This window comes from Quercus robur, chromosome 5, assembly GCF_932294415.1.
Source record: "Quercus robur chromosome 5, dhQueRobu3.1, whole genome shotgun sequence".
In the NCBI taxonomy this organism is placed as follows: Eukaryota; Viridiplantae; Streptophyta; class Magnoliopsida; order Fagales; family Fagaceae; genus Quercus; species Quercus robur.
Genome location: NC_065538.1, coordinates 84,526,876 through 84,540,860, shown reverse-complemented (window position 1 = coordinate 84,540,860; position 13,985 = coordinate 84,526,876). Strand labels below are relative to the sequence as shown.

Sequence of the window (13,985 nt, the reverse complement as noted above, 5' to 3'; positions counted from 1 at the left end):
TTGCAAATTTGATACATTAACCCTTGAGTTGAATAGCAGCAATAATTTCAAAAAAAACCTAGAATTGGATTTATCCTTATCAGATTACAGATGACAGTGAATTATTAGCCCTTTTTAAAAAAATGTTAGAATGTATAGCCCTTTTTACACTGACTTTTGACTCGCAATACTATTATTTCTAGAAGCCAATCTTAAGCTCTGGCGACTAGTTAGATTTTGTGTGTAATTGTAAGTTGCTAGGTACAGTTAACCATTGTCGGGGACATTTTTTCGACAAGGACCAAAAATGTGATATTAGCCCAAATCTCCCCTTGGGTTCTTTAGAAGTGTTTATTATGGAGAATCAAGCCCAAAATTCCAAATGTATAATAAACAAAAGGCTAATAGTGCTTTGACAAGAGAGAATCAGAATGCTAATAACAAAAGTGTAGAAAAAAAAGTGCAGAAAAAGCATAAAAATATAACAAGTTTGAAACTTTGACCCATGGTCAATGAGAAGACGAAATTGAGAGAGGTTGTGAGGAAGAGAGGGAAGGTTTTCCTATACCCATATTTCCACTCCTAAGATTCAGAATTGTGAGAATGTTTCTTGGTTAAATGGGTTTTTGCTCTCAAGTTTCAGCTCTATGGGAAAAACGTGGTTCAACAGATTTGAAACTTCGACCCACAGTCACTGAGAAGAAGAAATTGAGAGAGGTCGTGAGGAAGAGAGGGAAGGTTTCCCTGTACCCATATTTCCACTCCCAAACTTTAGAATTGTGAGATTGTTGATTGGCTGAAGGAGCTTTTGCTTTGAAGTTTCAGGTCTATGGGTAGAACGTGGTTGGTTGATTTTGAATCTAATTGAGACCTTTTGTATTGAGCTTGGGGTGCTTTAAGTGACTGTTTTTGGTCAATAGAAGAGGCTTTGAACCCCAAGGTATCAATCAAAGAAGTTATGACCAGATTTGATTTAATTAGATAAGAGGGATGTCTTGCTTTTTGCATGATTTGGGAAATAAAGTAGCCTAAATTTATGGGTTGATATTTCCTAGACATGGTAGGTCCTTGGAGATTGCATTTGGTTATTGCAGTAGACAAGGCCAGCCACTTAGGGTTAGCTATGTGTTTTAGGCAAAAAATGGTAGAGCAGAAAAGTTGACCATAGTCACCCAGAATATAAAAGCTGTTTTGAGGTGGAAATTTTGGATACAAGACCTCTTTCATGAGCCTGAGGTGCTACTAGTGTCCCTTTCCCACTTGGTAGCACGAATGAGCTGGGTTCATGTAAAAGGTTTGAAAGAAACCAACCCATACCCTCCAAGTCACACTTCCTCAATTTCCCCCAATATATTGCATGAGCTTGGGCCATGCTTAAAAGAATAAAATATAATATAATATGTGAATTGAGCCCACAAGGAAGTCAGGCTTGTAAAAAAATGTGTTGCGAAAATGGATATCAACAACCGTCAGCAAGATGAGTGCCAAAAAAGAAAGAAAAAGAAGAGAAAGGGAGAAGGGATGGGGGGCAATGAGTGAGATGCAGCTATAATTTTGTTCATAAGCATTGTAAAGCACGGTTACTAGAATAAAAACATAAGGAGAATTACAGATGGGAACCTCTCCATCCACAACAAGGAATCTCGTCCAGTTGCTGAACAAAACTAGAATTACACACCCCCAGCAAAATCATTCCTACAACTCCCCAGCAAGAATGAGGAGTACAAAAACAACAACAGAGAAACGTCCCCATATCGCTACAAGTAATAACAAACACCCTTGCCTTCTAGTCTTGCTGGGTGACATAATATTATACAATCTAAGACTAAACCCAAATTCACAATCTTGGATGGCCAATGCTGAATGCTTTATTTGTTAAGCAGCCAGCTTTTATTCTCATCTCACCAATGTAAAACCTCTTTGGGAGTCCCTGAAGAAGACATCATTCTAACAAGAGAATCTCTTCTCTATCTAAGCATCATTACTAATATCATTTATAGTTTGAGGAACACGAACTCTTCAATAGCAGGAATCTCCCCTATTTTTTTGAGGGCCTCTTTATCTGGTTTTTCATCCACACCAATTGCCATAATAGCCTTTTTCCTCCGGACTGTCCTTCCCACACTCATAAAGCTCACATTCACATTACGCTCACCTAGTATGTTTCCAACCTGGCCAATCATGCCGGGTTGATCCACCTGCCTGCATAAAATGAGGTTTCCTTCCAGGCTGACATCCACAGCAAAGGATCCTACACTTGTCAAGTGGGGTGTTCCATATTTCACTTTCCCCTCAATGCTTATATCTCCATTATCTGAAATACCACTTGCAAATTTAGACTCCACATTGGATATTTGCACCTGAATTGAATCAATAGGGAATTCGGGAGATGAGTCAACAACTATCCTTTCCTCACTTATGCGGAGGCCTTTCTCTTTGGCAGTAAAATCTGCATTGACCAAGTTAACAAAGGAGGATGATATTGGTTCAATTATGCCTTTTGTGATCATAGCCCGGAGAAGTCTTGTGTCCAGGTCATCAGGATCACGAGCAGATTTATAGACCACCTTTACAGATTTGATTCCACTCCCTCCAGCCACTAACTGTACAGCTAGCCTACCGAGCTTCTCAGCTAGCGCTACATAAGGTGACAACTCTGACAGAACCTGAGAACATGATATATTTAAGCTACCTTCCTTTGTGGGATACAATAATTTATTTGATCATGGAGACAATGTATAGATGATTGTTTACCTCAGGAGGGACCATGGGAGCATTTACAGCAGTAGCAGAAAGTTCCCCTTTCAATGCTCCCACTACAGCCTCTGCTATTTCAATAGCTACACCTTCCTGAATAATTGATGCAGACGGTTTAATGTATTGATGAATATTAGGTATTTAAGAAAGCAAGAATAAAAAGGGTATGTGGATCATGAAGAAATAAAGTAAAAATAACATGCCTGTGCTTCCTTCGTGCTAGCTCCTAGGTGAGGTGTGACAGTGACATTCTCATGCTGCACTAACCTGCTATCCTTGGGTGGGGGCTCCTTTGTGAATACATCAAGTGCAGCCTGTTCCAAACCATTATAAAACTCAATATTTGATGCATACATCAAACAGACACCCAAAAACTTCACAAGTACCAATCTGTATATCTCTTGAATGTTGACATCCACAATAATAATCAAGAACTTAGCTGAGGCAATACAGCAACCCCATTGTCCCTTTAGAAAATTTTAGTAATTGAAAGAGCATAGTGGTGGATGAGTACGACAAGCCTTGAGACAACATGATATTTGTACCTTGAGCTTATGGCAGAGATGCAGATTATGCTACTTTAAATTTAGAATGAGTGATTAAGTCTCCTTGATATGAATTGAACAAGCATACCTGAGCAACAATGCCACTATCAAGGGCCTTCACTAATGCATCTTCATCAATAACTCCACCTCTAGCAACATTAACGATGCGAACACCCTTCTTCATCTTCGCAAATGTTTCATCATTGAATACCTTTGAAGTAGCAGGAGTGAGAGGCATATGGAGAGAAATGAAATCTGCGGTGCCAATGGCCTGATCAAAAGACACCAACTCCACACCTAGAGCGCGTGCTCTGTCAGCTGGGGCATATGGATCATGTGCAATAACATTCATACCCAACCCTTTAGCACGCCTTGCAACTTCAGATCCAACTTTCCCAAATCCCATTACAGCTAATGTCTTTCCAACTAGGGACACCCCAACATACTTGTTTCTTTGCCATTTTCCTGTTAAATCAAATTGCATCTAAGCCTTATGCTCATATTTTTTAACTCGAGGCAATAGCTAGCAATACAACATCAAAAGGAAATGGTAATTCATACTAAAATTATTAAGCACCAGTTAAAATTCATATTACAGGAACAACCATATCTTATGCATCTCAAATTCTCAGTTAAAACCATAAAGAATTCTATAGAAGGCCATAAATTCTCAGTCAAATTCTTTATCTTGACTATCAAATATGATTTTTGTTTTTTAACAGAATTATGTTTTGATTTTTTATCCCATTGTATCCAACAACTAAGTGGTTTCTCAAGTACAATTCCATTGTTTATGCATAACTTCTTACTGGAAAATTATAAAGAACCTTGTACTTTTCTTTGATATAAAAATAAATCCATGGTTGCATATAATCTGAGTGATGGGGCCAGAATAAGATACCCAATCTTTTTTTATTTTTTATTTATTTTATTTATTTTTTCAATAGTTGGATTCGAAAGTATATAATACCAAAACATGAGATCACTTGTCATTAACCTAAACTACAAATTTTTATATTTCTAGTTCAATTTTATATTATAATTTCAAAAGCTGTAACCATGTTTTGCATGTGAGACCACTTATTTGTGTGGTGGTCCAAAAAAGCATCCAATTAGTGACCAATTCTACTCTAGAAAGTGACGGATAAGAAAATTCATGTCACCAACTACCAATATTAAAGAGACTTGAAAAGTAGGAAAGCGGAAATTCGACCCAGCAAGTTGTGGTTATTAGCCAATTTTTCAAACACAGACTAGTCCTTTACCCCATGGCCCATGTATATATAGTTCAGATTTCAGATCCATCCTATCACAGATACAAACACAGACATTTTACCTCGTGTGGATATTGAAAGTGATGTACCTCAATTATTCAGATCAATTATTGGTAAATTCAATTTTGGTCCTTTTAATTTTAAAAATTAAAACTTGGTCCCTGAAATTTGGAATAAATTCAATTTTGGTCCTTTAGTTAAATATGTTTGATTAGACGCTAGTCATATGAACTAAAAATGGAACCTTTCCCAAACTTTCATAAACCAAATTACCAAAAGCGTAACTTACCCAAAATAAAATCATACGATATTCTAAGTTCTTATCAACAGATCTGAGACAAATGATCAAAAATATGACCAATACAATTAATGATTCAAAGCTCCAATTTTAAACCTCAAAGTATGAACCAAAAAGCAAGAAAAGACACCACTTATCTTATCAAAAAGCAGTTGGTGAAAATCATTAAAACATTTTTTTTAACATTAAAAAAGTTTAAGCCGTTAAGAAATGATGAATAACGTACCAGTTTTGATGGACGCATCAGCTTGTGCAACATTCCGTGCCATAGCGGCGAGCAAAGCGATCCCATGCTCAGCCGCAGCCACGGTGTTGGCAGTGGGGGCATTAACCACAAGACAGCCGAACTCCGTGGCGGCCTGCAGGTCCACATTGTCAATACCAACACCTGCACGTCCCACCACCTTCAACCGCCCATTCGACGCCTCGAAAACCTGTCTAGTCACCTTCGTACCACTCCTCACGATCAACGCGTCACATGAAGAGATCTTGGAGCAGAGCTGATCAGGAGAGAGGTCATACAAACATTCAACGTGGCCAAACTCACGTAAAACTTCGAGACCCTTTTCTCCAAGTTTTTCGGAGACCAATATTGTTGGTTTTGTCAAAGGGGGACCAAGATCTTGGGAGTAGTTCGAGAGGGCCGAGGTTGTTTCGGGAGACGTGTCTGTTTTGAGAACAACGTTGGTGACAGCAAAGGATTTGGAACGAGGATGAGAATTATTATGAGGTGGGTTTGGTGAGAGTTTTAAGGAGATGGGTGTGGAGGTTGTGCTGTGGGGGAAGGAAAGAAGGGAAGATGGTTTTTGAGGTGAGTGTGGAGAAGGAGAGGAGGTGAGGGGAGAAGAGAAAATGGGTTTGAGAGAAGAAGAGGAAGCCATGGAAATTTGCTTTTGGCTCCTTGCTTTGTTCTCTCTCTGTGTGTTTGTATGTGTGTTTTAGGATCTTATAATAGGATTTGACTGGCAATTTTGGATGGTTTTATCTGCAGTCACAAATAATTGAAAAAGAGGAGCTTTGCTTCTCAAAAAAAGAGAAAAAGTAAAAAGAAGAAGAGCTTTAACTAACTGAGTAAAGTTGTTTTTTTGTTTTTTTTTTTTTTTTTTTCACACGTTAGTAATCACCTACCTACCGAGTTATCATATTAACCGTGTGTAAAAATTGTTGTTAAATAATTTATAACTTTAGAGTTTTCCTAACTAGAATTAGATAGTGAGTAATATTAGGGAGACAATACATCTCAACATTTCTTTCCAAAACTGTAAACATTATTAACATCGTTTTTATATGGATGAATCTATCACTAATATCATTTTTATGATGCATTAATGTCAATCTTTATGAAAATAATTATGTCTTTTTTTTAGAGATAGTTTCAATTTATAATATCCACTTCTAATAATTAATCTTTGTCATCAAATTAAGATACTAATTGATTTTTTAACATAAGTAAAAATCGAACCCCGGATTTGACAAGTGACTTTTTTTTTTTTTTTTTTCGCTGAATAACAAGTGACTTTAATTCTGGTATCCTAGACTTATCGATAAATAATTTGTGAGTTGTGCATTATTACCTAGGAAACTTTTATGGTCGTGTTTAACTTTTAAGCTTTAGCCCCAATGTTATAGTATCACTATTTTTTGTTATTATTATTTTGAGTAAAGATGCAGGTATGATTATTAAGAGGCCATAGATGTGACGACTGAGTAGTCATCATGAATTTGCATTTTGGGGATGCAAAATTATGCACCTGCCATGATAACATGTAAAGAAATAAAGCAAATAAAAGGAATAATAAAAGTAAAAAAGAATGGCACAAACCATATCAAACTACAATATTAATTCTTAACATAATAATCTGTTTATTTTCTTTGACTTGAGGTACAAAGGCAGTAACGAGTCTTGCACGTTTTCTAGCTTGACAAGGTGCCTAATCTTTAAATTCTTTGCTTGATTGAAAATTGGGTTGAAAAAAATTTCTCATATCTTATCAACAACTTATTCAATTGGAATTTTTCAACAAAATAAAACCATCTAATGTTAACAACAATATAAATACAATATCCACAATATTTTCATAACAATTTCGTAAGTTTGTAACTCATTCTAGATGGCAATAAGCTGTTATGGTGTGTTACTGGTAGGCAAAATAATAGTCTCAATGATAGATCCACATTAGAACCAGTCGTATAACAGTAGTCAAACAATAATTCATTCAGCTTATTTAGTAATTAATTAATATTTCAACTATCTAGATACATGCTTATCCCCTAGATATGTTATTCTCAGAGCAAATGAATGAAGTCCACATATATGTATGCGGAAAAATGCTATGGACCTGCGCCATCAGCTACCCAAAAATCACATTTATTTGCTCGCTCTGAAGTCTTACCATTATTGTTTGTGTGGAACCTATAGTCCTATATCCCAATTAATACAGTGGTTGGACAAAAATGACTTATTGTGCTTCCTTTCACATGTCATGCCAGAATATTAATAACAGAGATAGTTACACTTCACTGTAGATTTTGTATGATGATTCTCTTTAAAATATAGTCAAAATTTTTATTTTTTATTTTTTATTTTTTACATTCTAATAGCATCTATGATTAAGTATAGATCAAGTATAGTTTTTTTTTTTTTTTTTTGGGTCAACTAGATTAAGTATAGTTATTTATAGATTAAGTACATTTTTTTTAATACTTGTAAGTATGAAGTATCTATTAGCTGACTGTCTTCATCAGTAATTTTGATCAATAAAATTATTAATAAAAATTGTGGATATCCTGAAGGTTAATTTTTTTAAAATAATAGGAAATCATAAAATATAAAATGGCATAACTTTTATTTTTATTTTTATCGTTTCTCTTTTTTTTTTAAAAAAAAAAATTAAAAACAAAAAAAAACAAACGGACATGAATTAGCTTCAATGCACTAAATCTAACATGATATGGATATGTATCCATTTTTTACACCATGTTCACATCATGTTAGCTCTAGTAGATTGAAGACTTGGACCTAACCCTTACCCAAAACAAATTCTCTCATGAACTCAATTTTGTTTTCTTTATTTTATTTTATTTTATTGTTTTAATAATGAATCCTATTAGCTCAATGGAACATGGAAGTCCTATTGGTTGCCAAAATTGGTAAATGTCATGTCTATGTGGACCATATCCAAGTCTGCTTGCCTTTCCTAGTAGTTGCCTGGTCCAAATTGGATCCGAACTCAGTATTTGCCACTCTGGCACTGTGGGTTAATACTGGTACTATCAAGTAATAATGAGGCAAACTAGAAGGTGATGGGCTCTTTTCAAGAAATAAAAATTTTATTATTATTATTACAATAATAATAATAATAATAAATTCTTAAAATTATTTTGTAATTATAAAAAGAAGGTCCAAATTTGGGGAAAAAGGTTTGCTCAAATTTACGGTTAATATAAAAAATTAGATTGATAAACAATTTTTATTCTTAGCGGGAGACAGAAAAAAATGGTAGGACCAACTTAATATATCATTGCTATGATACTATCCCAAAGTAATAGGAGAATCTAGTCAATCTACATTTAAATAAATAAATAAAAGATTGAATTGGTATATGATATATGTTTATTCAAAATACTAACTTTGGCCATGCGCATCCCTAGTTTTATTGTGCTGCACCTATCTCTGTCCAGACTGTCCTAGAACTTGAAAAGTTTTTATTATCATTCTCTTCAAAATTTTCCATCCATTTTATTTCACTTCAGAACAAACACACCTTTAGGCTTTCTTGGGTCCATTCATGATTTAGGAATGGAAATTTTTATTATCATTTTTGAAATAATAATACAATGCGAAATCAATCATGCATATAATTCACATATTCTAATCAATATGTGATTTACATGAAGAAATTAAGCCCCTGAAATTGCTTTTATTTTCAGATTACTTATTGGATTTATGATGTGTGTTAAGTCATAATGGGCTGAAACTGAAATTTTAGTTCAGAATTTTTGTAGCTCGATCAATCGAGATGGATCTAGCCAAGAGTTGAGGATCATTAAATCTCAATTGATCGAGTAGAGTCGAGCAGGAGACGAGACCACTAGATCTTCATTGTTTTGAGAAAAAACTCTTGACCAGTCTTCTTGTATCTTCAACAAAGGTTTTCAACCCTATTCCAAACACTAAAAATTAAGACTCAAATAAATGAAAAAGGTGAGTTTTAACTCTAACACAACAACATTTGACCCTAATATGAAATATGAAAGTGCATCCCTTAAGGCCTAAAGCTGCACTACCACCCTTATGGCCACTCCAATGTGTCACGAGAAACCATAGATCCACTATCCACAGGGATCTGGAAGAATCACCCCACCACCAACCTATCTTCGAATACCAAAAATTTTAACTAGCATTGGGAACTTTAAAATCATAACTAAGGTGTAAAGCTCGACCAAATGGTCCCAGTGTAAGCTTCCCAACGCAGTCCCTATTCCCAAAGGCACTTAACTAAGGTTGGAAGTGTTCATCATCAGGAAATGGAAGTAAGCTCTAAAATAGGTCACTAGCCTTAAGCATGTTTCTAAAACCCATTTCTTTAAGCAAAAGCATTGCACAAGGATAAATATTACACCCTCGCAAATTGCAGGGCCCTGGCAAATCCAAAACACCAAAACATGATAGGATGCTCCCTAGATAGCTGATCCCATCACACTTTAAATTCCTAATGTAATCGAACAAGTAGGAATAATATCAATTAGATAAACCATTTTAATGCGGATTTTTGCAGATTCCTAACACCTTTGCACAAAAAAGAATCCCCGAATCTATGTCAAATTGTCAATAGTTCACAGATATTTTATTACTTACTTAAAATATGAGATTTGATATTCTCTTAACCCTAGATTGATGATAATATCGATTAAACATTGGGTAGTCAATCATAGCTATAAAATCCTAGCTATATTTGTGTCAACTCAACATACTCAACCCATCATGAAATAATTTACCAGAAATGTTGAGTGAACTAAAACCGGTATCGAATAATCTATCGATAGAATGCGAGAGAGAATTGTGAAAGTGTGATGACTTTAGGGGCTAACTGTTAGGATCTTATGTATTGTCATAGTTGTGGGTGTCATTTAATAATTGCTTTATTATAGCGGTTATAAGTGTAAGCTTGGATGTGCTTGTTATAGAGAAATTATTCGGTTATTTTTAAATATAGTTATTTAAAAATGAGTTGTTTAAAAAACTATTCATACACAAACAAAGTAAAAGGAATAATAAAAAAATTAAAAAAATCCAAACTCACCTACCTACACATATAAGGTTGTGGACGATGACTTTTTTTTTTTTTTTTTTTTTTTTTTTTTTTTGTTTTCAGTTTTATTTGTTTAATAAAATGTCAAATACTGATAATTTTTGACAAAGCATCATCGTTTTAGATATTCAACATGCACAATATTATCGGACTTTGATGGAAGAGTCGTATGGATTTCATAGATGAAAATTTAATCTATAAAATTTATTACTTAAAAATGAAAATAACCATTAAAACCTAGTGGAATAAAACTATTTAAACCTAATTATGAATAACTGGACTAAAAGATTAAGATATCATATCAAATTAGTCGAATTAATAAAGTGCCGACAAGAAGCAAAGTTGGACAATTATAATAGTTGTGAAAGATTCCTGTTCATTTGCATGAAGGAATGAACGTAGACGGAAATCTGAGAAAAGGACAAGGCCACAACCCATAGGGAAAAAAAAAAAAAGAAGAAAATTTTAGTTTTTCTTGGTAAGAGGTATCGTATTTTCTTTCTTCTCCCACTTGGTAGGTTTTTTATTTTTTATTTTTTGTGGGGTTCACTACCACCTGATGGAATCAATAGGCCAAGTTAATAATAATTATTATAACAAAATAATTAAAAAAAAAAAAAAAAAAAAACCTGAGCCAAGGAACATGCCAATGCCTTGCTTTTCAAAAAATAAAGGACATTTTTTATTTTATTTTTTAAAATTTTTAGGACAGTAAGACCATATAGCTTTTAAATAATATGATTTGAGGTAATCAAACACCCTATAAAGTCTAGCCACAAACTTGGGATTTAATATTTTTCTGTACCATTGTAGTAATATTTAAAGGATAAGATCTAATAGAGTCAATATATTAAGAGTATTTGGGAAACATCGAAGAAGTAAGATGTGCTAAGAAATCATGCAATTTACATGCCTATATTAGTCCAGCATCATGTGGAAATGATTCAAAGTTTAAACAACAAAATATGTTTTGATTACATTTAGCTTAATTAATATAATCTCTTCTAATCGAATAAGAGCAAGGACTGAGCCACGTTGGGGCTTGGGGGGGTCATGGCCCCCCAACTTTTTGAATTCTCCATTGGAGCTAGTAAAAAAAAACTATAAATTACTAAAATTACATGTAAATTTATTCACTGCACCACCCCCCCCCCCCCCCCCAAAAATTTAAAATTGACTCTCTCAAAATTTAAAATTGGCATCTAAATTTTTTGAACTAGTCCTATAAATGTAAAATATTGGGAAAGGAATGTGAAAATATTGTGGATGTACCACTTTTCAAATTAAAGTGGTAAAAAAAAAACCAAAGAAAAAAAAAATGAATGAATCTAGTACAAAAAGCCTAACAAAAAAAAAAAATCTCCATTGGCACATTGGTCAGCCCATAGCTCTCCAAATATTAGCAAAGCCCCAAATCTCCTTTTAACATATTCCAAATCCAAAAACAAAAAACAAAAACAAAACAAATTTGTATCATACAGTTATTTTGTCATTTTTGTGTGCATCCACGAATGTCGTTTCCTCGGCTCCAGGCTCCTGCTCCTGCTAAAATTAATTCCAATGGCAACCATTAGTATCTCTCTCTGTTTTTGCTATTATGTACTGTCATTCTTTTTTATTGCAAGTTATGTTTTGGGGGAAGATATAATAAGCTACTGGCTAAATGTGTGGTTAAAAAGAAAGTAGCTTTTTATATGCTGTACAACACTTAAAAAATGTGGCGGAAGGTGAATTGATGTTTGTGTATTTGTTTATAATATATTATTATGTTATATATAAAAATGGTGTGGTTGAGTTTATAACTTAAATTATATATAATAATAATAATAATATAGTGTTTGTAGGGACACGACTTGTAACGACCCATGAATGATGTTGGGCTCATACACAAAGGGCCCCAACAATATGATTTGTAGAGAGTGGGCTTGAAAGGCATGACCTTGGGCACAGGTGGGCCGCTCAATCGTGGCTTCTATGGAAGCTCTTGTATGGGCGGGCTAGGCTTGACTGATTAAGCCCTCCATATGCACGAGTTGTAGGATTTAAGTCCTCGGACGGAGTCCGAGGAGCCTTGTATCCTTCCTTTTCTCCCTTTTGCGGGGGAGAGAGAGAGAGAGCCCCCCCCCCCCCCCCTAAGAGCCTCCATTCTTCTGGGGGACTTTTCCTTTTATACTGGTTGAGTCCACGTGTAAGTTTTACTTTTGGGGTGCAGACCTGTCCTGTCAACCCATACCTAGAGTGGGTTGGGGTCGTTGGGAAAGTTAAAGGGCATGGTTTAAAGCATGGGCTTGTCAGATACAGGGTTTTGTATTATGATGTTGACAGCTTTTTCCTTTGCCCTGCCCCTACACTCAGTTTGCTCCTTTCTTCAGGCAATTAGTGAAGTGCCGAGCATGAGGTCGACCTCGGCAATGGTTCCCCTCGGCTTGGGCCCTGGGCCCCAATGTAGAGTGGGCCTGGGCCGCGAATTCTCTGGCCCCACAATAGCCCCTCAAAATCCTGCTGCCCGACTCTTAGTCGGGGAGGAAGGTTTTGGTAATGTTGGGCTTACATCATAGCTTGTTTAGATTCCGTACTCTACTAATATTTGTGTAGTTCCATTTACATGGGAGACGTGAAAAATTAAGAGGCATTCTTTTACCCACTCACGTGGAGTCCTTTGATGCTTCTATATTCGAGGCGCGCCTTCACGAGGATCTTCAGATCTTACGGTCATGAATGGCGTTGGAAATTGAGCCAACTCTTCCTTGTCCGTAGCATTCCTTGGAAAGCTGCATGAATTGAATGCCACCACCTTACCCTTTATATGAGTAGGATAGGAGATTGTTCTCCTTACATACAAACTCTTCGGTTTTCTTTAAAATCATAATCCTTTAGCCATAATCACAGTTTTCATACTCAGTGTTATCCACCCATTGTGCAATATGTTTAAGACACAGACAGGGGTAATGGAACTACATCCGCCACAGAGGCGCCGGGTCCTTCCGAGACTCAAGGTGGCTTGGTTTGGACAGGGGAGACATAGATTCAAGATAATCTTCTGTCTTGATAAGGGGGAAATGGTATTTCTCCCTCTTTCAGTCAAAATCCGAAGCAGGTACTGGTCGTACCAGATTCTTGGTGCGTCAGAAGTAAGGTTCTCCGCCATCAGCGCCGTCTGCTTTATTGCAGGCGTGGTTACGTGGAGGCTCATCAACTTCCGGCTCCCTGCACCTTTCCTTCAACGGTGCTGGCCTCAAGTTGGGTTCCCTGCACCTTTTCTTCAGTAGCGTTAGCCCGAAGTTGGGCTCTTTTGCTGCCTGAGTTATAGGCATGTAAAAGTGTTGATGAATGGCTTCCTTAGACAAAATTTTGGAGCGGCAGCACGTCTCTTCTCTGCACCTCTTCTTCGGCTTTTTCTTCATTCCCTTGTGTCTTTTCTTTCCGTTTGGGTAATTGATTTCAGTATGAGCTTATTTAAGCTCTCTCATTGTACACTGTACTGTTCCTTTATCTTAATAAGAAATGGACTTGCTTTCTCTCAAATACTTTTCTTTTCTGCAACAACTACTTTGTGCATGAATGTTAAATGTGTACTCTCCTTTATTATCAAGTATAATAACGATAATTCCCAGTAGACTAAACTCCTGAAACTAACCGAGATAACGGCTGAACGCTTCACCATGCATGTAAGGTAACTGTCCGACAACGATAAACTCTAAATAATTCATCTGGGAGGGTAGCCGAGCAGTGAGGGACTTTGACTGTGTCTTTGATAACATATGGTCCTATATTGCATCAATCCCCTTGGTATTGAGGATCCGAGGGTAGACTGGGGAAT

The 13,985-nt window shown here is 35.8% G+C and overlaps 1 protein-coding gene across 1 annotated transcript; it reads right to left on the bottom strand.

Annotated features, from left to right (window-relative positions):
• Positions 1–1,520: 1,520 nt before the first annotated feature.
• Positions 1,521–5,807, bottom strand: LOC126727486 (D-3-phosphoglycerate dehydrogenase 2, chloroplastic-like). Its single transcript, XM_050433164.1, has 5 exons — positions 5,080–5,807; positions 3,370–3,746; positions 2,936–3,050; positions 2,734–2,825; positions 1,521–2,645 (listed from the first exon to the last, which is right to left on the bottom strand). Exons 1-5 carry the CDS (start codon positions 5,732–5,734, stop codon positions 1,974–1,976), a joined length of 1,911 nt encoding a protein of 636 aa, XP_050289121.1. The 5' UTR covers positions 5,735–5,807; the 3' UTR covers positions 1,521–1,973.
• Between the last annotated feature and the right edge of the window lie 8,178 nt (positions 5,808–13,985).

What these genes read in the sequence shown, in the direction of transcription:
- LOC126727486 (XM_050433164.1), bottom strand. Translation starts at nt 5,734, where the DNA reads ATGGCTTCCTCTTCTTCTCTCAAACCCATTTTCTCTTCTCCCCTCACC. An exon ending in ATAGTGGCATTGTTGCTCAG is followed by an intron (nt 3,051 to 3,369) that starts GTATGCTTGTTC and finishes GGTTTGGAACAG; the next exon opens with GCTGCACTTGATGTATTCAC. An exon ending in CTCCCATGGTCCCTCCTGAG is followed by an intron (nt 2,646 to 2,733) that starts GTAAACAATCAT and finishes TCATGTTCTCAG; the next exon opens with GTTCTGTCAGAGTTGTCACC.